This window comes from Enoplosus armatus, chromosome 12, assembly GCF_043641665.1.
Source record: "Enoplosus armatus isolate fEnoArm2 chromosome 12, fEnoArm2.hap1, whole genome shotgun sequence".
NCBI classification, from domain to species: Eukaryota; Metazoa; Chordata; class Actinopteri; order Centrarchiformes; family Enoplosidae; genus Enoplosus; species Enoplosus armatus.
Window position 1 is genome coordinate 5,276,557 of NC_092191.1, and position 26,964 is coordinate 5,303,520.

Sequence of the window (26,964 nt, forward strand, 5' to 3'; positions counted from 1 at the left end):
ACCCAAGTCCCTCTGAGAAAAAATAGCACTTACAGAACAGAGAGCCAGAACTGCATTTAACAAATACTTATATACAAAAGAGAGAAAAAAAACATCAAATTTTCCCCTTTAAGCTGAGTACAGTGTGTGGCAGTTTGAGACAGGATCAGATATGCAACTTTTACTGGAATAGAAGCATCTGGCTGACCCGGGTAAAATACAAAAAGTTATATGTAGTTCAGTTCATTTGGATTACCTCTCATAATATGTGTACATTTACCAAAGTTTGGCAACATCCATATTGTATACCATTAAATTCTTAAATATATTAACATCACCATCCATGTGTAAACAAGAGGATTATTTCAAAAAAATTGATCTACATGCACAATGAAAAAAAAAAAAAATGTTTCCATGTCATGCAAGCACAGGGAGGCCCAAGCCGTGCAGAGCTTTGGGATAAGGGACAACAGAGCACTCCAGATTCACATCTCTGACTGTTCAAACCAGCAGTCGGCCTCCAAAGCAAAGAGCTATCCCGATGCCGTTTATAGGAGGAAACGTTTTTCCCTTAGAATTTAATTTTGGTTTAATTTGGTTTTTCTCCCTGTTCATATTAGTGGGTGGGAGGGGGAGAAAAGGAGGTGACTGACAGAAAGAAAAAAGAGGTCAGAGAAGAAGCCAACTTTTGAAAAACTGCAATATACAGTCTGTCCCATTGCACACTGATCATGCCAACTTGTTAAGATTTGAAGTGTTCGTGTTGTGTTAAAGGAAACTGACCCGTCCTGCACTGTACTGAGAAAGTGTTCAGAAGGGCTCATGTAAAGCAGAGGCAAAAGCATCTCCTCTTGCTGCTAAAGAACATGAGCGCACATTGATTACCTTATATACACATATTGGTTAAAAAAAACGCTGCCTGCAGATAAGTCTCAAATTGCTATATACTCGAAAAAAATCTCACCATTATTCACTCTCAAGCTATTCCTCTCAGTTCTTAGCCAAGTCCGTCCAGCCTCCGTGTTGAAATTCTAATGAATTCACTATAGTTCATTCGTCAGTGTGAGCGCAGAGCTATTCTTTGCATTGGAGATTGTCTTATGGATGCACACTGTTTAAAAACTCTTCATCAAGAGTAAACCATGTATCAGTTTGCAGCCACAAATTACTTTGGAAAGATGTTTTCTTGGCATTATAATAATTACTACCTATAATTTCATGACAGGAAACAAGAATAATCTCCAACAATATAAACACAGTCTTAAGTATGAATAAAACTAGCAATCTTATCACAAAAAGAAAAAAGAAAAACATGAATTGCTGTGCTAAGAGTGACTGGAAGCTTTACTGGTCTAATCCAAACTGCTAGAACTGAGGACTGAATTTTAGTTTTGCATCTAATACGACTCGCAGTCGGAAGTGTCACGAGCCAGTCTGTCCAGCACGAGTGACGGCGGTGATGATAGGTAATAACTTGGACTGGTTTCTGGATATGTTCTGGTTGGCACTTCATACCCTACTTTTCTAGTTGTACTGTAAGTCAAGTGTTAAAATACTATACACTTCCCCTCATGAGACAACCAAAGATATACTTGTATTTTTTCTTCTTTATAAAAGACAAGAACAAAAAATAAATATCAAAAATAACAATTAAAAAAAAAAAAAAAAAAAAAAAGAAAGGATGAAATATGAACAAGCCAACCAGCCTCTTCACTGCGCCCACTTTGCCCCCCCCCCCCTTTCTCCCCCTTCATCCAAAATCGGAGGTGCTCTTGCAAATGACACAATAGATGTCCTTCAGTCTCTTAAAGTGCTACGACCGGGTTATTGAGAGGATTTACAGTTCAATAACACTTCAAAGTTGGCTTCATGAGGCCTGCGGTTTTTGAAAGAAAAAGTGGCTTCACAGAGAGAGAAAGAGAGAAAGAGGTAAAGAGAAAGAGAGAGAATACTTCCATTGAGTTACACAGAGCGTTTTTTTGCCGGACGTCTTGAGCAGATCTTCAGAGATGGTGGAGAAAGCGAGTGTCGAGGAGGAAGGGGGCGGGGGGTAAGCAAGCGGAGGAGCGCTCACACGTCCACGACCATCTTTTTGTGTATATCGAGACCGCCGACCACCTGGAAGAGGGAGGCAGAAGAAAATACCTTCATCAGGCCGGTGATGTTAAATATAAAAGATGAGATGTGTGGTCTCCAGTTAGTGAGAACAGACCCCCCTTTTTTTTCACAGCAGACATTTTGACTTCTCATAGCAGGAAAAGCACAGGTGTCACTAATAACATTGACGATGGCTCAGTTACATTAAGTGTCCCAGTAAGCCCCGACAGTGAGCCAGCATGCACAATAGCAGGACCCTGGACCTGCTCATGGAAATGGCACAGAGTTGTTATTACTGTTACTGATTACACCTGTGAGTTTCCTACTATGACAAAGTCAAAATGTCTGCTCTGAAAAAAGAAAAAGACAACCACCGCTACCAATATAATAGTATTCAGTTTTTAAATTTTCAGTCCTTTTCCCTGGATAACTAACTTATTATCAAAATTGTCTATTATTTGTCAAGACTGTCTATTAAAGGGGGTAGTCCAGCAGTTTAGTATTACCCTGTCATAAAGTTGGAGGACTCACGAGAGACATTTTAAATAAGAATCAAAATCTAAGCAGCAGAGGAAGAGAAGACCCAAATGTGTTGTTCTACTGCTGAAACCTTGCAGCAGCACAGGGGGAATAAACACTGCTTCCTTTTACTACTACTACCGACCTTTTTACTAAATCTATTTTTATATCCCTCGTCTTATTTTTACACCCTCTTTGTTGCGGCTTCTTTCACCCTGCAGTGCTCAGATCACAACTACTATCAGCCAGACTGAAATCATATCACACAGTCTCTTCAAGTGTTTGAGCAGCGCTGCTTTGTTAAAAAAACAGGGTCTAATATTCTCCTGGAAATACACTCCCGCAAGGGCGAGAGCCTTTTTAGTTCAAGGCTCCGGAGATACAGCCACCAAATGTGGGCCTCATGTCTGTCAGTTACAACGGGTGCCTTTCATGTCAGAAAATGTCTCCGAGCGAAGCAGCTTCCACTGGGGTCCGACGAGACACGAGTTATGTGGATGATACTTTTCAAGAGAACACTAATTGTGTTGGAGGAGACTTTGCTTGCCTCTTTGATCTTAAATTAGATAATTGAGGCCATGTACTCTATCTTAAATCAGCATGACAAAAATGTTGGTTCTCTGTCTTCATTGTGTGTTTTCTTTGACTGTGACAATGGCTTCAAAGAGCAGATTCACAGAGAAACCCAGTCGAAATTCAGTCTCCAGGATGAACTCTATGTAGCCATGTCTTAATTTGAGCGGCATCATACTTCTGTGACTCCACCAGCTGTATCACTCCACCCCTCCCATCCTCTGACCGCCTCCCTTGTCAGCTGTACATCAGTCAAATCTTCTTTGACCTTAGTCTGACTGTGATCAGGCCTTTACTATCCACGATATTTCTGCTATTTTAGAAACGTTTAATCCTCATGTAGATGATTTAGGAGTATTTCTCTGTGAAACTGTTTGGTGGTTGAAGCAATTTATAAACAATGTTAGCTTTACTTAATTAAGGCCTGAATATAGAGTCTTTACAATAGGAATACCTCCCTGTTTGCAGGCTGAAGCTCGTCTTTTTTAAAGAAAGTCATGACCCTAACACCACCCCTTGTCACTTTGACATGTCCTCTTGTTTCAAAGAAGCAAACTTCTTGTGTTTTTATAACCAATTTCTCACCTTTTATATTAGCACTCGCCCCTCTCACATGTTTATCCCAGGTTTGTTAGAATAATGTACTTTCTCACTATAAATATAAGCTTATTTCACTGTAAATATTGTTAGATAAGCTTCAGCTGAATGGCCTCGATGTAGAATTAATGTAGACTTTTATTTGTTGCTTGTATACTGTAACTCAGTATTTTTAGTGCCTCATCATACGTAGCAAACACTCAGCAGCCTGTTTACAGCCTTTGACACCGTATTTCAACAGGAGGCATGAAACTGAAACCCAGTGCTGTCCAACCAAAGCAAAAAGCTGTTTTGTTTTGAGTTTTCTGCTCCTTTGACATTTGCCTTCACCATAACAGGCTGCATCAGCAGAAATGTCACCGCCCCCTAAAATACCCCAGGAGGGCTTCCACTTACTGCACAGAACTCTTCAAAGGATATCCTGCCGTCTCCGTCCTTGTCTGCGTTGATAATGGTTTTGTCCACGATCTGCTGGAGCTGCGTGTCCTTCAGGTTGTTGCCCACCATCATCTTTAGCACCTGGAAGAGCTCGCCGTTGGAGATGTAGCCGTCCTTGTCCATGTCGTAGATCCTGAAAGCGACTGTGGTGCAGGGTGTGGCATGAGGGAGGGGGGAGAAGGGGGGGAGAAGGGGGGGGGGGGGGGGGGGGGCAGGGCAAGGGGGGACAGGGGTGTCAATCAGTCACACAGCAACAACCACAGAGCGCCACATGTTTTCAGAGTGTCTTTGATAAATTCATCTCTGACGGTCACCAACCAGACTGACAGTAACGTTTGTCTTTCGCCTTCACCTGTTCTTTGTCCCTGTTGACCGCAGTAAACCAAAACAATAAGCCCGTATCAAACATGCTCTTGTTTGTCTTCTGGCTCCACTAAAAGCATCAGAATCTCAACTTTCTCCCAGTCTCTTTGTTCTGAGAGAGGCTGACCAGCTTTACGCTTGATTCTTGAAACAGAAGAGTGCTGGAAACCGGTAGGGTGACATTTCCACATAAATTAACCCGAGAAATAAAAGAATCTTTTCTGATTTTAGCTTAGCAGGTGAACCAAAAGGTACTTTGTACACTGCTCAACATTTACCGTTTGTTGTAGCAGTAAGGCAAGGTGAGAAAAACAGAACAGGCGAGACACAGGGGACAAAGCCCCGGCTGGTTTTAGTCCCAAAGCAGCAGAACAAGCAGATAAGAGACTACTTAAACCAGCGGCGCTACCTCTCGCCACATGTGGTTTTAATGAAGATGCTTTACTTACATCGAAGCTTCTGTTCCTTGTCCCCCTTGACGCTGAACTGCGAGACTCCCTCGATGAACTCTGGGAGAGCAGAACAACAATCAGTGCTGCGGGTTTTACAGCTTATCAGGTGTTAACATTATGGCAGGGTGTGAATGTGTTCTTTGGGATACATATTGATAGTGGCTGGGCAATACCAATATATCTCCCGAAGAGCTGATCATTCAAATCAACAAACAACACAAAAGATACACTGAAAGTCCATCAGCAACGATGGAAGAATATATCAGTGTATTAGAACTCTTTCTACAAACTTTTACAGTTTTTATCTAATGTTGTGACACTCAAATGCTCTGTATTCCCTGTTATTAAATCAGCTTTATCACAGCAAAATATAGCTGTAGATGCAGCTGCTATATTGTTGGATGAAAAGACATAAGCCCCTGCAGTACATACGAGAACAGCATAGACATGAATACAGTATTAACATCAACCCTTATGCTGCCACCATTTACCTACAGTATGTGCAGTATTTGCAGTGGTATTAATGGTGGATTAAGTTGTTGTACTGGCCATCCCCAGATCTGTTTTGGTGGTTATTTAGCACATGTTAGGATGCTTTCATGCTGTTGATTTACATAGTTACAAAACAGGTTTTGTGACATATTTCCTCCTAGTTTTTGCAGATTTTTCTATTGACTCATGGCAAACCAGGTCTCCAGTAGAAGGTAATTCCTGTTTATTGGTACTAGGGGTGGAATACTCTGCATGACATCTGTCAAACACATGATAGACAGTCACAATCACATTTCCTCCTCACACTTCATATTCAGCTCAGCATTAAGAATACTTAACGGGTTTCCTGAGCGCCTGTTTTACAGATAAGCTGCACTCACAGTCAATTCTAAGCTCATATCGATGGTGGCCTGTGTCCGATGCAACCGTTCTGTTGTTTTAGGGAAGTACTTGATGTATATTAGAGCCTATATTAGAGCCTAGACGCCAAATATAAACTCACTAAACTCTGTATTCACGTATTAGTAAATTACATGAGTTAGCTGGCTGAATTTCAAATTAAGGGTAAAAATGAAGGCCTAAAAAGATCAAACTGATCAACCCAAAGTTACTGAGGCCTTATTTTAGTCAAATAAAACACAGGTGAACTTCCTGAGTGAAGTTGGTGCTCTGCTAAAGTCACAACAACATGTTAACTGTGAAAGAGGCACTCCAAAATTCAAACACTGAATGTTAAGTAAAGCAATTTTGAAAGGCCCGTTCTGCAATATGATAAAGCTGTGATTCAATTTGGGATAGCAGTCAACTTTTACCAACACCATATCAGCAGTGTCGTGGTATCTGAGACCAGAATAAAGCAGTAAAATCAAGAAGTGGTAGTTCCCCACAGCGGCAGGGTTTATTGCATACCTTTAAAGTCCACCTCTCCGTTCCCATCTGTGTCGAATATGTCGATAACCCTCTGCACCAGCGGGTTCTGTTGCAGCTCCGGCAGCGACATGAACTCCTCCACGCTGAGCGAGCCAGAGTTATCTAGGTCGAGTTTCTTAAACCTCTTCCCTAGCCTCTTAATCTCATCAGCATCGACTGGACAAAGACAATAAGAGAGAGAGAGGGAGAAGATCCGGATGAGACATTTACATTTTCTTTGGAGATACACAGCTGATGCTCTTATCGATCTCCTAGATCATTGAAACTGTAAGAAAACAAATGGTTAAGTGTGCAGGGGTCAGATGCATGGTGCCCTAACAGCCCCCCTAAACTCAGAGCAGCCGTAGTAACACACAAGAAGAAAATAGGAGAGAGTTAAAAGTGACAGCGAAAAATGAGGCACGCTGCACTGTTCAGTCTCCCAAGATGGATAAAGAATCACATACACTAAGACAGTGCGTATTTATGCTAAATATAAATATCCTTGCTAACACCTGCATGAACAGTAGTCATAAATTTTAGTAGCCACCACGTGCAACTAGGTCAAGGACACCACTTCCGGCCTGCACAGGACTGAGCTAACTGCTCCGAGCTGCAAACCCACAGTAACCACAGCACATTTTGTCCTGCTCTTCTACAGAGACCTGAAACGGGTGCAACATATTGAAAAAGCTCCAACTGCTAGACTGCCAACATTACATGAAGCCGACCCTGGTACTGCTCTGAAAATACTGCTGTGAACCTCAAATAGGAAAAGGGGGGGGGGGGGGGGGGGGGTAAGAGAAATGAGAGCTGAAGAGGAAGGGTGGAGGAGGAGGAGTAAAAGAGGAATTAGCAGAAAGACAGAAAAACAAACACTTGGATAGAACTTTTGCAAACTTACAGCCTTTGTTGTCTACTGGTGCTTTTTTATCAGAGGGGGTCTGGATCTTTCGTTCCCCTGCCATCAGGAACAGCCCTAACTCCCTGGCTGGTGTACTGAACAATGGCAAGGAGTAATCCACAAGCAATAACAAAGCCAGTTGTTAATTACTATATAAGCTCACTCACACACAGTCACGTGATCCCACTGGCCAACTGCAAACTACTACTTCGCCTGCTTTAATCTGGAATCCTAAAGGACATGGGCTATCTATTAATCTTAACACATGGCTAACAGAGGGAAGGGGTGAAGGGAGAGGTGTGACCGATTTATGAGACCGAGAGTTCAGTTCACTCCAGTTCTGATCAGGTTTGCTGACCTCCATGAGGACAGCCGGTTCAGGTAAACCACAGGAGACAAGATAAGACTGAAAGGTGGATTTATGATGTAAGCTATAATGGCACGACAGCCCAGAGTGGAAAAACTCAGTTTGAGGTTAAGTCAAGATAGTGAGCTGAAGAAATTTTCACTTCAGCCTCCTGGTGGTAATTACAGTACAGGAGGACATATAGGAACTGAATTCAGTCACAGGTGAATGAAAGGAAAACCCCCAAATAAACATAACAAATATATATATGCCTCCAGGTACGAGGGTCGCTGAATGGTTTGTATGAAAATGATGTGAATCATATGCAGTGGCCTTCACAGTCACCAGATCTCAAGCCAGTTGAAAATCATCATCATCATCATCATTAAAACACCAAATGAGGGAATATCTTTGGGAAGAATTGTGTTCATCCCTCAAGCTGAGTTCAGAGACTTTTTAGACGTTTTTTTTAATTTGTCAAATCAGGGGACAGTGTGGGAGTTGCGTTTTGGGTTTCAACATTCGGACATGCTGTGCGACATCAGCTCGATGACCAACCAGAGTGTGTGTGTGTGTGTGTGTGTGTGTGTGTGTGTGTGTGTGTGTGTGTGTGTGTGTGTGGTGGAGGAGCAGGAGAGGAAGGAGAGAGAGCAGGAAAGACAGATTGAGAAAGAGAAAGTTGGGATGAACACAGACCACAGTGGCAGACTCTTGTGTTGTAAGTAAAGAGGAGTACAACCTGTACAATCTGCTGAAGTCCACCGTACAACTGAGCTGTACATGAGTTCCTGTCCCTGCAACATGCATATTATCAGTGTACGCTGCGTTCAGTCAACATGTGTCTACACCAACGTTTCTGAACATTTATTGTCTCGGCATATAAAACAGTTATGATGTAATGTTCCTCTACTGTGGGTTTTATTGCTCTTTTGTTCTTTCAGTGTCTAATAGTAAAGCTGACAGGAAGTCACTCGATAACAAAGTGAGCTGTATTTGCTCAAAAAGGTTTTGCCTTAAATCGTTTAACGAATTATATTATACGCTTAAACTTCAGGTTCGGCTTCATAACAATGAAGGTGGAGAAGAGGCGTCGGCCCACCTGGCCTGGGAAATATAATACATATATTCACAACTACATACAACAAAGACAGTCCCACAACAATATGGTGTACATGTCATATGGTATAATATAAAGCCAAAACAGTTAGCTGATTAATCAATTAGTCCATCGGCAGAATCAATCAGCAATAATTGTGTTAATCGATTAATTGTTAAAGTATTTTTTTGAGCAGTCTCAGTCTTCTACGATGGTGAATTGAATATATTTGATTCGCGGACGTCTGTTCAAACTCAAACAAGACATTTGAAGACGTCACCAGCTATTGGAAACTGTGATGACTATTCATTGATTCATTGTGAAAATAATCGGCAGATTAATCAATAATGAAAATGATTGTTAGTTAGTTATATTAAGGAGTAATTCAGAATAACTTGACTTAAAAAAACTTTAAAAAAGGGACTACTAAATGAAGATGTAATTTTTCCGCCTTACGACTGCAGCACACAGATGATTTGAGTAAGAACTTGAATTCATTCATGTCCTGTTGTTCCTGGATGGATAATGCTTTTATTCATCCCAACATTAACATCAGCCACTTGTGAATTGTGTCTCTGTGCTGTGCAAGCACCTGGTCATTTGAATTTGTGATGCAAAAGCCTGCAGCCTGTTGATTAATAAGCAGTTTTTTGCCCTGTGCATCAGTAGGAAACAGCCCTTCAGTACACAATGGATGTTTGTTATACTCTCATTTCCATGATCTTTGCGCATGTAAGGTAGATCGGGTCGCTGGATTACTGCTTTGTTTTTATGTTACTGACAACACCTGACAAATGATGAATCTGCACACAAGCACGCACAAAATCTGATATATGCCACAGGGTTTCTGTGTCCACTAGGTGCGAGTTATCAGAGCCGAGCAAACGGCTGTCCTCTGACACAAAACACTTCCTTATCAGCAGCCTCCCGTTTCCTGTTCACAGCACTTGACACCGGCTTGGCTCGTAGCTCTTCAGCCTGTGCGAGTGACATCAATGCTACAGATAATCACCATGCAGGGTTTAGAGCCCCCTTTTCAATCAAAGCCACATTTATTAAGGTAGGTTCTTTTTGTGTGGTTGAAGTATGGTTAAAAATGTATTTTGATTTATACTTCAGCTTCTTTCTGACACACTTCCTGTAGATATCACACACACACACCACATTCTGCAAGTGGGCGGCACAGAACAACTGGAGGAGCAGCTTTCCCTTTAGCTTTGCCAATAATTTTATAATTAAAAATGACTTGTCCAAAAATAATAGAAAGTCATTTTAAGGGCTGCTTAATGAAGAGAGAGGGGATAACTCGGGTACTTGAATATGGAGATGTTGTCTGTACGGCTCAGAAGGTTGAAAACGGAAAAAGACTAACATGGTTTAGATTCCTGTATAGATTACATTCCATGTGTGGTAGAAGAGATGGAAAAAGCACCAACACTACCAGGATTATTGTTTTTTTATTCCCACTCTGTGCTCCAAACCATGCCAAATATGTAGCACTGATAATCAACTCATCACTTAAGCCATTTTCTTAAAGGAAAAATGCCAAACTTTACCAGCTTTTTATCTACTCAAATGTAAATATTTGCTGTTTTTTTGTAGTCGTCTCTAATAGTAAACTTAACACCTTTGGGTTTTGGACTAAACAAGACATTTGATGACTTCCCTTGGGCGAAATAGTGCTTTTTTTGAGAGGCTCCCTGTCACAGTTTAACTTCCTTTAGTTGCTACACAGTCAGGTCAGTAGGATGACATTTACAGCACATAACAAAACTTTGATGCAATTGCTGAACCAGGAACATCTGAACACTGTGCCCAGATCCCTTCTTTCTGTCTGGAGCTGCCAAGCGAGTAGGTACATGTATTATTCATGCTAGCAAGGAAAAACAGCTTTCTCACAGTCCCGAGTACCCTTCCCGGTCTCGAACCAACAAGTCCCACGTCTGCCAACATCACAGACAGACGTGGCTCCCAGCTGAGCCAAATAAAAGTCATGATTAAGACTTTAATTAGAGCAGTTAGGTTAACTGACTTATCCAACATATGGCTCTTTCTGAAAACTGTTCTGGTCAAGAGGCAGATTCCCAAATCGTCTCACAGCTGGAGGTTTATGACTCCATAGAAAATACCCAATAAACTAATGAGATTCTCTGATTAAACTATCTCATGCTCTTATGCAAACTCTTTGCAGTGCAGCACAATAAGCTTATATTCCTAGATCACCAGCTTTACAAGCTGTGGCTGCCATCGTCCTTTACAGCTGCCAAAATCTCAAAATGTGGTGCGATGACAGGTACTGAAAGCTGTCCAACAAATAAGCTACTAGTGAGCCTTGGTTTGCTTACAAGAAACTCAATCAAATCAAAAACTGGAACAAAGTGTCACTGTATTGAGATGACGGCTGTGTTCCTGAAATGATCATGTTTGATGAAAAGTGCTGGGCACAAATATGAAAGTCAGGGAGGAAAGGTACGAGGTGCTCTTATTGTACACGCAATTACAGACAGGAGGGAAAATGACTGCTGCAGAAAAAGTGATTGAGATCACATGAAATATTTAACATCGTAAATGTCCTGCCTGGTTTGGCGTGTTTCTGCACATCTTCCTTGTTTCTACAGTAAACACAACAGGATGTTGAGGAGGGATTTGACATGAAAGCTGTAAAATAAGTGAGATAAAACCTGCAAAATGAACGCTGTTCTTGCCGATCGCTAAGCCTCAATGACCTCCGCTTGCAGAGGAGGAGGAGACAGACGCGTCTTCGACCCCAGCGTCAGGCCATAGTCTCTATGTTTGAGCCTTTGGCGGCAGAGACAGCCGCGATGATGTGGGCGATGTTGCAAACTGACAGTCAAATGCACACCTCTGTCCCATGTTACAGCAGAGCTGCAGAGTCGGCTACATCACCCTAAAACCATCGACTATCATCGCATTTTGTACGGTAGATTTTGTTTTTTATACACAGCATGCCCTTGAGTGCAAGATGATTCAGCAAAAACAATTTTTACACTTTACAGGAAGAGAAAAGGATGGATTCTGATATAATAATACAGAACTCTGAGCTTTTCATTACTTTTATTTGTTACAAAACAATAATACAGCGGAATAATACACTCAGGGATGCATTTTTCATTTAATCAAACTTTCAAGGAAAAACTCTGCAGAAATGTTCCTATGTGAAAGACAGTGAGAGAGCTGCACAGTCACAGAGGCTCCTCACACTGCTATGCTAATGAGGAAGACCCAATGTAACTGTGAGATGATTATGATAATCTCGTATACTCCACCGCGGAGCACAACACACACACACACACGTGCACGCACACTTTCATAAGCGCTGTATGCACCCTCAACTGTGTTACTAGGCAACTGGAACCCGTTAGCCCCCCAAAGTAGCCCACACACACACACACACACACACAAGAAAGCAGGAGGAACACTGAAACTATTGTTCATAATAAGGTGTGCGCATGAAAACACATGCATATGTAGATGTCATCAGCTTTCGAGTGCACACAGGAGGCTCACACTATATCACACACACACACACACACACACACACACACACACACACACACACACACACACACACACACACACACACACGAGATTCAGCCCAAGAACTTAAGTTCATATTGCAAGCCATCTAGAAATGTAAGTTCAATATGTGTTTAGTAAAACAATGTCATGACTGGCTGAACTAAAGCAAGAAAGGCTAAATTTTAGACCAAGTATCAGCAAGTTTAATGCCAATATCAATACCAGTGTTTTTGTAATTGGTACAAGCTGTCAACAAGCTCGTTCAGAAATGTGGGGCAGCATCTCTGACCGTGCACTCAATGTTCTGCTTGCAACATTACTGGCACCACAGTTAACTGTCAGCTAGCTCGGGCTAACCATTAAACAGCAGCACAGCTGTGTGAACAGAAAATCTGCTAAGTGCAACTGGCTTTTCCGCCTCATTTTTTGTTTAATTATAAAACACAATGTTCCCAAAATGTCATTAATGAATTTGTCCTCTTAAGCATGCTCAGCCCTCGAACGGTTCACCCTGCACAGTAATGGAGACATGTGACTGCATTAACACAGCGAACCTGAACTGAGACGAGCGAGGGGCGGGGGGGGGTATACAGAGCAAAACTCAGTTGGCATGTTACTGATAATTACAGCCTAGACCTCGGCTGTATGTAACTCCCCAAACACACGAGATAAGGTGCGAGGGTGGGTAAACATGAGAAGGTTACATGAACTACTCAGTAATTACACGAGTTTGACACATGATACTGTGCCAATTAGCATAATGGGCTTGTACTGAGCCAATGAGGGAGGAGTGTCGTCTAGGGAACGAATCAGAAGACAACAGCGTGCTACAGATGGATACAACATGATAAAAAAGCAGAAGAGGCACTCACAGATCAGTTTCGTAGTCATGAGGAATGCTGCTGAGTGAGAAAACTGTTGAATAACATCTTCTGTGGCTCTGGAGGAGATGTCATTAAAGTGATCTCGGCCTCGCTTAACATGGAGGGTCTAATGCAGAGATGCTATTGAGTTGCATTATGGGAAGTGTAGGATCCAACATTTTTCCATTGTTTGACTTCCATATGGACCAAAACTTGGTTAAAATCTGTCTCTCACAAGCCCCTCAACATTATGGAAGTGCAATATGAAATTTCTCTTCATCAGCTGGTTTCTTAAAAATGGCATATTCATGTATTCTCTTACATTTCATGATAGACAAGTAACTATATCTAAACAACCTCATGGTTTTGTAACTTTATCACAAGTATGAAAGCACAAGCCTTAACATTTGACCTCCTTGTGCAATTCAACTTGATAATGCAGAATAATTGTATTCCCCCCCCCCCCATCCTAAAAATAATCTGACAACAAATGTTATTTTACAGATCTTTATTTAATTTTAGGGAAATTAGCAGGATTGTTACAACACTAAACGCCCAAACTCATACGTTTGTAACTGTTGTTTTCCTAGTTAAGAAAAGGCTGCACTATTCTACACATTGGACAAAAATAATTAGCTAAAATTAAGCTTGGTATTAAAATTGAAGCAGAGCAGCCAGCTGAAGGCGGCTCAGTCTTTCCACTGTTTTCATCAGGTGGGCACAGAACAGACTCCGGTTCACCTGTGAATCTGGACATCAGGTAATTTCAGGGACTAATAAAAGATCCTTCTCTCTCACTCCCTCAGTCTGGTAAGGGGAGGCCATACAGCCGAGTGTGTGTACTACAGAGGAGAGCTCCAGCACTCAGTGCATTAGTCTGATTGCTCTGGCTGCTCTGATAATGCACAGCTTGCCCGCATAGACCAAACTGAGGACAAAGCAGGGCAGCGCACTGATGGTGTGTATATTTATAGCCGTGCCGTCATCAGAAAACCCCCCAACTCACCCCACCAACAGAGGCTCTGGCTCCCGCCCTCAGGGAAACCCCTAGCAACAAGGAACTCCAGCGAGTCGCCCGCCGTTTATTTTGGGTGGCAGCAGACAGGCCTGCGATGGTTTCAGGCTCGCTGCTGTGTTTCTCTGTGAGAGCATGATGCATTGAGGGGGCTGTGTTTGTGTGTGTGTGTGTGTGTGTGTATGTGTGTGTGTGAGTGGGGTGAAGAGAGTGGCTGAACAGAGTGGGCGTGTGCATGCACTTTAGCAAAGTGTATATGGGTGTGTGTGGAGGTGTGTGTCTGTGTGGTTTGTGTGTCTAATTATGCACACTCCCACAAGTAGGCCATTAAATTTTGCTTGATCTAAGCTCGGCTAAACCAGCAGGGGGGAGACACTGCATTGACAAGAGGACACCAGGCCTTCATCCTCCAGCACAGAATAAGGCCCTTACTCCAAAATCCATCTTATCAGACTCCTCCTGTTGATGACCTGTTGGCAGGCACAGGTGAGTGGGTGTTAGACTTGGATTGTTCACGTCTCATTGAGGGCACTGAGGTTGAGGTGCAGCACAGTGAATCTGTCTGACCTGCAGGCCAGAGCTAATTTCTTCACAGCCAATGGTTGCCTGTCCAAGCACTTGATGAGCCGAACAGCTGCTCCGTCGGTGGAGGGTGACAGAAACAGAGGGAGAAAGCCAGAGAGAGAGAGAAAAAACCAAAGACAGAGAACTAGGAGACAGACGAGGACAAAAAGAGAATGTTTGATAGAGGCAAGCATTGAAGCAACTATGAACAATTTCCCAAATTGAAAAAAAACTGTAATCTAGGAGGAAAAAGGCCTCCTTACAGTTAAGTATGCTAATATGTGTGCCTTCAATGTGTACCTGTTACACCTTTAGGTTCGTCACTTTAACCTTTTCTATTGATTTAGTGACTGACTTTGTGATGCCTCTCAGTGTTTTTGTATTTGTTGTGCTATGTCTCCAGTTGTAATGTTTTTATCCTTTTGTAAATCACTTTGTAACCTAGGTTTTGAAAGGTGCTTTATAAATAAAATGTTACTTACTAACTAACATTTCAAGCCTATATAGCACCTCTAGAAATAAAAAGTAGCAGGACAGAGGACAGTCAAAGAGAAGACAGACAGGCAGACAGGCGGTGGTAAATAAGGAGAGGCAGCTAGAGAGAGAGAGAGACAGACGGGCAGAGAAATGGAGAGACGCTGTAAATAACCCAGACTGAATGTAGAGGTCCTTGATGGGTTCAGTTCAGGGTCATGAATCATCCAAATCCACCTCCCCTCACCATGGTGGCATAATCCTGGGGGAGGAATGCCTGGAAGGCCTGTCAGGCCAAGGTCCTGTCCCCCCATGATGTTACAGTTCTGCAATCTAAGTCTGGACAAGCCACAGTGTGTCCACACAGCTCTGCCCACTCTAACAAGTGTCATTTTGAATATGAACATGTGTCTTGGTTGGGCTACTTTGCAACACAAGGACACAGGTGATCTGAAAAATGATGTAACAAGCAAGTCCTCACTCAAAGCTACAATGTGTATCAATGATTGACCAAAAAAAGCACGTCTCCATTTGTCAGAGCACGTTTTTAGAGCAATTCGTCTGTAGTGTTTCTTCTTCTGTTTCTTCAAAATGACAAGAAACAAATTTCGACGTTAACTGGTGAAAGTTTAAATCCTGGTAGAACTTGTGTCCCTCCTGCTACTCTGTCTCACTTTATCTGCTGCCCTGTGTGATTATAGCTCATAATGGTTTCGGAGAATAAAGATATTTTACTGCACACCTTTTTACCTGCCGCACCAAAAGTCTCAGCAACAGTCTTCGAAGCCCTAACGTCAAAACAATTATTCACGTGTGACTCTGAGACATGATGAGGTCAGTCAAAAACAGTGACATGGTCCCTGAAGTACACCTTACACTACAGAGGGACCCGTCGCCGTCTCAGTGCTCGTTAAACACGAGCTGCAGTGGACTCCTTTTCTTAACAACCTCACGGTGTACATCGTGCCATTTGCACCAAAGCGAGCGGGGAGAAATCTGCATCTCTGAGGACTTTTCAACAAACACGAGGCTGAGATATTGTGTTGATGTATCATTAGGTAGGGAAGGTGAAGGAGGCGGACAAAGAAGAAATGTGAGTCACATCCTCGGCTCTCCTCCTCCACCTGAGAGCTCAAAGATGTCTACTAGGCAGACATCTTGTAAACATGAGACATAATGAACGTAATAAGTTTCATGTCAAGATGATATCGCAACAATTTCAGAAACACATCACTTATACGTAAAAAATAAAACACAGAATAACATAGAATGAATGTAAGCAGATACAATAAACCCGGACAGGGGTGGGTGTTACATATACATTTTTTTATCATATTTTATGTCTTGATAGCCACATCTGTTGTGAAATAGTAGTGCATTATCTGGAAATTGAGAAAATGTTTATCTATTTCAAACAGCATGCGATGCCATGTATTCTCTGAGTGTGTCAGTTTTCTGGGGGAAACCCTGCAAATGATGAACTACAGCACACCAGATAAAAATTTAGAGGATCTCATTCTCTGAACAGAAATGAGCGCTGCACAACTGGAGCAAGCAAAGATTCAAAATACTTACAATGCGAACACATCTCCAGGGGGTAACTGGCTTCATTTCCCTGAAGAAAGAGAGAAGTGGAGGTGTCATCGCAGTAGTACAGGAACAACCGCAAATGATGTGCAACATATTCATTCATTACATCGGTTAAGTTTGTCTAAAATAAGCTGTCAGTGATTAAAAACCCTCTCGGAAACAAAATGTAAACTATAGCTGGGTTTATCACACTATCCTAAACAGCATCCGGCGATAGCGTGCTGGCTTTGTCAGTATGAATAACCCACAAACAACACAACTCATATTCTCATGAAAGTCCATTTTATTTCACAATGTAGTAGCAGTTAAAATTGGGTTCTAGTAGTAAGAATATAGCATTAAAGTTACAGGTACAGATTAATCAGTCTGTGTGATTCTTACTCATGTTACTCCACATGTATTTTAGTTGAGGGATGATAAATCCTATACTGATGTTTACTGAGGTTGGGTGAAAACTTTGTGTGGGGGAGGAGGTCGCACTTGTATTTGTTAGTTTCTGTGAACATTTCAAAATAATGTTTCACTCAAACCCCTTGAGGCTGCTTCCTATTTGTATGTGCAGCCTCTTTCAAATCATGCATCATGCAATGCATGGCATCAAGTCTGCCAGCATGATGCAAAGGCTCTTTAAATGAACCATACCATCCAGAGGCACTGCATAGTGGTGTGTGTGTGTGTGTGTGTGTGTGTGTGTGTGTGTGTGTGTGTGTGTGTGTGTGTGTGTGTGTGTGTGTTATTGGCTCATGTTCAGCAGTCACATCCGTATCCCATCCAACACTGCAGTGTCCACTGATCCTGAGTCTGATTTCTGGCAGAATGGGGCTGAACACTCACACAGGAGCCAGTGAAGAGTCCCTGTTGCAGAGGGGTGGGGGGGTTAGAGCTGAGAGAGATGACCCGGGCCAGCAAGCAATCTACCAGAATTGTCCTGCAGCTCCATCGAGGGCTACCAAACTGAGACTGTGCTTGGCAAACTGGACATGCAAACTGGCAGCTCAGTTTAAGCATCCAGTAGCCAGGAGATGGGACTACTTACAGCAACCAAGATACTGTGTGTAGTCCTACTGACTGCAGCTGCTGGTCAGGGACGTTGGATTAAAGACCTTTTATGGGAAAATCATGCCTTTCAAATTAGTAAAAGCAATGCTACACAAATCGTACACAGAGGGGCTTTAAAGAAAACACAGAAGTAAGGATCTTCAGTCAGAAGTCCACAACCACAAAAGTCTGAACTAAGGATGCATTCATCCCAGAAACGCCTGGAGCTGCTTAATCCAACTTTTGAAGTTAAAAACCACTGCATTTGAATTTGAGATTGCAAACTGTAAAATGTTTGATTTTATGGGTAGGAGATTTTTGCTGCAGCCTGAAATGATTCTCATGTTACAATCTTTCTTTACAAATCCGTATATATAAGAGCCAGAGAAGGTATCGAAAATGTTTGTTGACTTTTGACTGGCTTGCCTGTTTGCCAGTTTAAATGCAACAAGAAAACGACAGAAGTAATCGCACCGAGAGAATATGACCATTATGACAAGTACTGCTGCTCTTTGTAGATAGATGAGGTCTTCTTGTTGTTGATTCATTGCTTTTTGTTTGTTGTTTTTTTGTTGCCTTTTGCCCTGGATTTTTTAAATTACATAATTGTTTTAAATTATGATGTAATGTTTACTTAGTTGCTACCTTGGTAGTGGCTAATAATAATGAAAAAATACTATACATACTAAACTGGACGTGGCCCTGAAGCGCCAGTTATGTCATCTGCTGGCTTATCGCTGTGCTGCCTTACAACAGCAGACTTACCTCAGAGAAGTTGTGGTATTTTAAGAGCAGCGAGGAGAAAGAGGTGACACAGGATTAGCCCGGAGAGCGACTTAGCATTTGACACCCTGTCAGGAGAGCGGAGTCAGCCGCTAGTGCGGTGATCACAGGTTGACATCTACATGGTTTTCCTCTATGAAACAACAAGCTGACTGTGGCTGGGCACTGCCAGTTCAAGGGATTGAATTCCAGAGTAGCTCAGTGTGTAGCGCATGACTTCACCATTACTGGGGTAGAGTGTCCCATTGCCTGTGTGGCTCAGAGGGTAATAGTGACAATGTGATACTTTATTGATCCCTGTGGGGAAAAGTCCCTTTTGTTTGCTCGCCTACACAGAGCTCGTCCTGCCACACAGCAGCATTGCAAGAGCGGTAGAGATACAGTGACATGCTAAAGGACACTTCACCAGGATTTTGGATTCAAGGCCTTGAAACAGCGTCCTTAAGTTGAAGGACAGGCGCTCAATGCACCCTCTCCTTGCTACCTGAGACTGAGGTTGTTGTTCACACCTTTATTTTGGTTCATTCTTGCCTGTTAGCTCTAGTCCATTTAGGGTTCATAGTGACTTTTTGCAAAAGAACTAAGAGTTATAAACATGAAATACACAGGTGTCATCGGTGCTACACGGGTTTCACACTTCATTGCACTAGACTTTTATTTATCTTGGCTTATATAAAATATGTCACACACTGCCAGGTTTCATTACCACTGTATGGCAATAAATGCATCTATTGTAAGACTAGAGGATGCTACTGCAGAGTGGACATCACCAGGTAGTGCTCAACTGCAAGTGCATTTTTCTTCAGTTGAGTGGGTGGTCTGAAGGACAAATCCATTTGTCACCATTGGAAAAACTCAACATAAGCTCATGATGCGATGAGTCAAATAGGGCTCTAATAAACCAATCACAGTAACTAACAACTATGACAGACAAAGAAAGAACTGAGTGTTGTAACTCAGGAAAATGTATTCTCTCAAAGGAACAGGTAATTTCTTTTAAAGGAGGTCCACAGAAACAACGCAGCCATTATCACACAATCCAGGGAAATGTTTTCTTTTAAAGCCCAATGCGCCAACAGTGATTAAGAGATAACCTCTTTGTGTAAATTGTGAATGTTGGGTAAGCCTTTGAGGCAAAACAGAACAACCAAGTTAAGAAACAACAGTAATAACACATAGAGGACACAGAAGTAAAAGTAGCAAACAAACACTTTAAAATGTTTGTTTTCCGTATTGACGGCAGTTCCTCTTTGAAGAATAGCTTATAAAAGGTGACTAAAAAAAATACCTAAACAAAATGGTGGGTAAATCAGTGTTGGGTGTGCATATTCTCAATTATATCCCAGTCGTTCACTGTCGTTTAAGTGCTAGCTGTAGGGTCCCTGGAGATAAAGAGACTTACAGCAAAGCAGATTTGGTGTTGAGGATTACAGGTTTACTAACTAAGGCCTGCTTTAGGTCACCGGTGTGGCTAACGTGGGGTCCAGAGTAACTCTCGTCATGTCTTCTGTAACAACCCACTTCATGCAGCTGCCCCTTTACGTAGTTGCTAATGGAACATATTAGATGGAATGAAAAATACAGGAAAAAAAAGGAGGTGAACAAAGTGAAAAGACATCTTGCACACACGGAAAGGAAAAGAGGCAGAAAGAGAAAGAGGGAGACTCGTGTTGGCTCATCAATAATGCATGCTTCATTCAGAATCAATTAGGCCTTAGCACACAAAACACATTTTGCATAATGAAGAGTCTGGCGTCGTCGCTGCTTCAGTAGCAACGGCCAAACCCAAAAACCCAGCTAATTATAGACCCGCAGAACCCATCATAACATGAAAGGCTGGGGAGTACATGGGGCTTTTCTGAGACATCTTTGGCAGGACATGAGAACGTGTTCTGCTCTCACTCTAAAGTAAGCAAAATCAAATGATAACAAATTAATATTTGATCCTTTCGTCACAACTTCCTCTCTACACTCGAGTAAAACGTTTAAATCCTCACCTCTTTCCATTTCCTGCTCAAGTTAATCAAAAAAGGCAGTAAACATGTTCATCAAGTACACCGATCTCATTACTGGTGTGATGGAGGTTCCACCTTAACTCCATAAATACAACTAAAAACTGTCTGTAAAACCTGAAATTTCTCATTTAACCTTCAATCATCCAGGGCAGGTTTGCTGAGCACAAATGCTCTTTTTCAGCTCTCACACAGTTACACACACATATACACCTGGAGGCTGCCTTATCTGCCGTTTGGGGGGGTTTATTGTTTTTGCTCAAGGGCACAGCAGCGGTATGAGGCAGCGGCAAGCGCTACTCTTTCACTTTCCTGTCCAAATGTGTTGATCGGACAAGCCTCTTAATAACAAGCTTGCTTATTTTTAGGCCGCTGCACATTTGCACACTTCACTCACTCATTTTACAGATAAATATCAGAATGAAGTAATGGCAACAAAAAAAAAAGTCCGGATATTTCCCTCTGTGGTTGAGACCAAAAGAAACTGCGTCACAATCTGACTTATGGCACTCAAGATATTGCGCATAATGACATTATGTAGGCATTTAATCACTGTGGTGCCCTCTGAGTGCAGTCAGTGCAACCAAGAACATGCTGGAATGGAGAGATGACTTCCATAAATCCTAAAAATGAATAAACACTGCTGTGTCTGCACTAGGCCAATTGCCATAGTGTATAAAATGCAAGAACTCAGCCGAGGCACGCATCATTCCCTGAATCCCATCTGTGGTGACTGAGATATTGTGCAAGACACCACAACGGATGGACTGACGGACACACTGGACTGATCCATGTTCCCTAACTTGACTTTATCATGAGGACAAACTTCAGTATCAGCCTCAGAAATCTGCATCAGACCTGAATGTGTATGTGTGTATTTATGGTTTCATCGTGCACGGTACCCCAGATCCTGTCGTCACTGTACTACGCATATTGAAATGTACTATATGTTTTCAAGTCAAATCTGTATATTTATCATACTTGACTATTAAAAAAAGAATCTGTGTATTCAATACAAAATCTGCCGAGCAAACATGGCCATGGGTGTCAAGAGGCAACGCTTGTTGTCTTATGATTGTACAGTCAATATCTCTCAAAGCAATTCTTGCCTAACTTTAAACAGAAAGCACATTATTGGCCTCTTCAGACAAAATGCTTCATTCAGCTGCTCGCAGTATTGAGCAAGGTGGGCAGATAATGTTCAAAAAGCTGCTGGATGCTGCAGCAGTCTTTCATTTGGCCATTCAGTATCCAGAGTAACAGTCACACGGTTGCAGCAGCAGGAATCTGTGATCAAAATCTCAGCAATTACTACAGGAAAGCTCAGAGAGTATGTACAGTAGGGCTGAGCGTACTCAAGTAGTCATTTTTAAAGGAAAAATACTGAATATATAATACATTTTTTGTTTGTCCAGCTTCTCCAATGTGACGGTTTGCTGCTTTTCTCCTTTTTATGTCATTGTAAATTAAATACTTTGAGTACTGGACTGTTGATCGGATAAAACCTTGCAAATCGATGGTGTCTTCCAGGACTCTGGGAACTTGTGAGAGGCAAAAATGAGTGTTCACCATAAACTACAAGCTCTACAAATCTCTGGTGTGTGTATGCACATGGTGAATCAATTAAAACACATCTGTGTGTCTAGCTTGACATGTTTAAGCAACTTTTCCACACAATGCACGTTATTGACACATTATTTCTGGAGGTGAAAAAGAGTGTTGTGCGTGCATTCAAGCCAGTTTATTTGCTGTGCGCTTTCTCGCTGCTTTGCTCGCTTGCTTGATTAGTACAGGGATCACAACCCTCCCCTCCTCCACACAAATGTGTCTGCAAGTATCAAGCTTGGCATATAGCCGAGCTTTATGATAAACATACTCAACCCTCCAGAGGCACAGCGGAGAGCTGAGCTGAGCTGTGCTTCCAGATTGGTCTTTAAATAGAGTTTGCCCCGCCATTTTTCAGCCCAACTTCGTACAGCAGGCAAAAACCCCAGGCCAATAACCAGCTGACGCAATATCACTAATAACCTACTGCTCTATTACATATTCAAGAAGCCGGGGAAGATATGTGCAAGAATTAAAATGAGCTGCAACAAGTTTACAGTCATCTGTCTCTCTGCACAGACATTCAGTTACTCTTCAAAGCATCTCTCCTGTAATTATTGTTTTCTAATATTGCCTGGGTAGGTGTGTGTTGCTTCTCTGTTGATGCGTGTGCATTTCTGTGTGGATGTGTGTGTGTGTGTCAAGGATCTGCCGGATTTAGGAGTCAAGTGCAAATATGAAATTAATTACCAAAATCTTAGCTGCCTGAAGGAACTCCAGCAGGGCTAATCCTCTCAGCCATTCCTATCCCTGACTTGAGCTTACCTATAAAGGGGTTTTGCAGGCCTCATAACGCTATTTAAACTAACGATGCCTAAATCTTCTTATGCATGAACCTAGTGGTGATAAAGCTATACTGTATTTACCAAGTGAGAAAATTCAATTCTCAAACAACAATCAGTGATTCTATACATGATTTAAGGCTGCAACTGGCTTTTTATTGTATTGTATTGTATTAAAGCAGCAAAACATTACAACAAAATGATGTCTTCAAGGTGCTAATTTTGTCAGTTTGACATGATTCAACTTACAAATAAAAGCAACAAATCCTTATATATGTTTAGGATTGTTACTGGATGAATAACTTAAATGATCAGCCCATTAAAAAAGAAAAATGTAATTTCTATCAACTAATTGACTGACTTATCATTTCAGCACTATATTTCTACAGAAACCAACACAACATTATGTTTGCTATGTGCCTTCATGCAAACGGTCGCAGCTGTAGGTGAATGTGTTGAAACAGCAGCCTCAATAACAGCGTAAGATCAATGCTCCTCTACTACAGTCACTACATGCACCAGTATAACAACACTAAACTATTTCCAACTGTTACATTGTCACGTCATTACTTTTACTTTGTGGAAATGGGTGAATATCTGGCAGATACTTGATCGGTTTTGACAAACTTTTTTGCTACTGGCCACAGCCGCCCTTCAACCAGCAATAGCCAATTACATTAACGCTACACACTCCAATATTATGGATCGCTGCGTAAGATACTGCAGGCAAAGGCTATCAGTGAATGAAGCCCCATGTTGTTGGTTCCATTGCTACCACTGATAGTGTGCAAAATTTTAGAGGTTAAGTCCATGCAGCACATTTGATGCCTTGAATGCTGATTGACACTCATTTTGGTGATTTCAATTGATCAACAGGTGATATATTCAACCTAGTAGGTGTACCAAAAAAAATAAAAACTCCAACCAGCTTCCTCCTACATCAGCATCAGTGGCTAGAATTTAATGCATGTATACATCTAAAATTTGACCTTTTCGACTTTTGAGCACCATTGAACAGTCTCTCATGCATTACATCCCCTTAACTTCCTGTTCCAACCAGTAATTACAGAAGTAAGCTAGCCTCGACACACGCCATTTGAACGTTACTTTAAAACGTTTCTATCCACTGGGCACAGAGGCTGACATGCCAGACATATAGATGTTTACTGACAAGAGTTTGGACCGTACCAGTGGCTGCTGCTGGCTCCGGTGCAAGCCAAGCACTGCAGCGATGCGATGGCCAGTGAGGAGAATAAATCCAGATTGAGTGGGCTGGTTGGAAGTGCAGTGTGGATCACGTAGTGTTGATCATCACTTCTGCTGGTGGTTCGCCGTGGCTTTTATCTCTTTTACATTAGCTACGGCTCGATCCTTATGTGGGTGGCGCTTGATTGCTAGGCAGCATATGGTCCCCTTAGCATCAGATCATTCCACTACATGCTTAAGCAACTGAGTGTCCCTGCCCCCAACCTCCTACTGCAGCTGAGGAGAATACACTATGACAGGCCATAAGTTGACGCACTATCTGTACAACATGCATGCCCTGAGTCTCTACCCTCTGGCAGAGAGTGGAGACTGCTGCGTGGCAAATGTCACAAGGTGCATTTATAACTGACCTGGCTCTGGTTAATGTATTTATTATATTAAAGTCGTAGACAGAAGATGCTGCTCTTAATTCTTGGCCATCGTGTGTGGTTCATGTGTTCCTTCGCAGACGCATATTTTATGCACCTTAATATGCAGAATATAACCTCAGGGTCAGTAATCTTGAATCACAATGCACGAGCTCCTGATAGCTATGTAGCAGTTCCAAGAAGCCGGTTTTCTAAGTTATCTGGTTCTGCAGGACTGATCTTTTTACATCAGTCAAAGCTCCAGATTTGAGGTTTTACTCAGCAAATGTGTCCAGATGGCCCAGCACACCTGTGAGTTCACACTTTGAGGGCTGAGATGTGAATGTAAAAAAACCCCAGCTCTTTTAAAGAGATTTTTCTGGAAATATAACTTTTGTGCTTACACAAGCACTTTAAATTACCTTTATCAATGTTTGAGAGGATAAAAAAAAAAGATCCAATAAAGATCTCTTCATTTTGGTTCTAAAGAATTGTGACAAAGATACGTACTAAGCAGAACGTTTTACATCTCGCTTACATAGCGCTCAACCTTCACGGTCCCAAAGACACTTCGACATGACAGGGGGAGCCGGGGATCGAACCCCCAGCCCGCACCGCCATGCCGCCCTGATGAAATACAAACTTAACACTGTTCAATGGTGGACAGACTACTTAATGGTGACACTGCTTCTAAATTACCTTAAACATTTCTGGTTACCTATCAGCTGATACATACACTGATACAGACATATCTGCAACAAGCCAATATGAGCCTATACATCTGCCCGCTCTAGTTTGTACACTAAATGACAGATCATTTCCTCGTGTCAATATTTACAGACATTTGTACTAGTAAGTGACAAGTCTGAGCAACCAAAATCTATTACACCCAAAATGAATAAAGCTTTCTCCAGACGTGATAAAGCAACTGTGGTTTCACCTCAAACAAACTGGTACAAACAACAACAACAAAACAGTAAACCAGTCCTCCCTGGACAGATTCTAAACATGGATGTGAACCAATGGCTGCCACGGCCAGTGTTGTGCCATCAGGACATCAACAACTGATGAGACAAATCGATCTGTGGAGGTGTGTTCGATGTATCAATGTATGGAAAGGACTCCTGGGTGTGAGACAGTGGAGTGAGGGACGAGGGGCTGCTGTGCATTACGACCCACAACTTGCAGCTACGCCCTTGGAAGTGACAACAAGTCAGTTTTGATCCTCAGTCAAGTTGAGTATGGACGGCCCGGCCAGGTCCACGCTTATTGGTCACTACATAGACGCCTGATCGTTACTAAGCAACTCACCCTCACATACATACATATACATATATAAATATATATAGTCGACTGACTCATTAATTAGGACAACACGAGCCAGTCCAGTACCCCCCAGATACAAATGTAGCCTCGAACAATTCATTAAAGCGGACGAGCTCATTTGAAACACTGTTGTGACTGTCAACACAGCGCAGCCCTACCTGGAAAACACACTTGAGACACACGTCCTTTAATACAGCATGTGTGTGTGTGTGTGTGTGTGTGTGTGTGTGTGTGTGTGTGTGTGTGTGTGTGTGTGAGTGCAAAGACGTAACTTGAGCAGACGTTACATTTCCCTCCCTGATGTGTAAAATGTGCCACAATTAGTCGCCAGCCTGGGCCTAATAAGCGCGTATTTTTGTCACCAAAAACTAATTTGCACAGGCCTCGTTGCTAATAAGAGTGTAGGCTATGCCGAGAAGGGATAAGATATATCTGGGCCACAGGCTTTAGGCTACTGTCAGCCCCGGGGTTATTGCACAGAGAGCGCGACAGGGAGCCAGAAGTGGGTGAGAAACGCGTTTCCTTCTCACCGGAGCTCTCTAACGCCGCGCTGGCGACTGTTAACTCAAAGCAAAGCGCTCACCGCGAAACAACAACCTGTCAAAACAACACTTTGTTCGACACACTACAGCGCAGGCCTGCCCACTGGTGTGTTTACCAGTGAAATTAGGAGCTTTGCTGCTTACCATCTTGCAGGTCGGATGATGAAATCCAGGCGATGTGAACGGAAAAGAGTTATAAACAGGGAGGGGGGGGGGGGGAGTCGGTAGGCCGCCGAGCTGTGGCGAGAAATACAAAAAAATATATATATGTTTGTTGCTCTCTGGGGTCTCCTCCTGGCTTTATACCCAGCTCCAGGCTCTCTTCTCCGTCTCTCTCTCTCTCTCTCTCTCCTTTACCGAGGATTTCACTGCAGTGGCAAAGGGAGGGAGACCCGCTGGGAGGGGACAGTAAGCGGAGGAGGAGGCTCGGTTTGACAAGCAGGCGGTGGCGG

The 26,964-nt window shown here is 42.4% G+C and overlaps 1 protein-coding gene across 2 annotated transcripts; it reads right to left on the minus strand.

Annotated features, from left to right (window-relative positions):
* Positions 1 to 1,754: 1,754 nt before the first annotated feature.
* ppp3r1a (protein phosphatase 3, regulatory subunit B, alpha a) lies at positions 1,755 to 26,840 on the minus strand. 2 transcript variants are annotated; one of them, XM_070916215.1, is made up of 6 exons: positions 26,657 to 26,840; positions 16,797 to 16,836; positions 6,420 to 6,596; positions 5,016 to 5,075; positions 4,162 to 4,346; positions 1,755 to 2,097 (listed from the first exon to the last, which is right to left on the minus strand). In XM_070916215.1, exons 1-6 carry the CDS (start codon positions 26,657 to 26,659, stop codon positions 2,050 to 2,052), a joined length of 513 nt encoding a protein of 170 aa, XP_070772316.1. In that variant the 5' UTR covers positions 26,660 to 26,840; the 3' UTR covers positions 1,755 to 2,049. The 2 variants fall into 2 exon arrangements, with proteins under 2 accessions (XP_070772316.1, XP_070772315.1); XM_070916214.1 differs by lacking the exons at positions 16,797 to 16,836; positions 26,657 to 26,840 and adding an exon at positions 7,324 to 7,387.
* Positions 26,841 to 26,964: the final 124 nt, after the last annotated feature.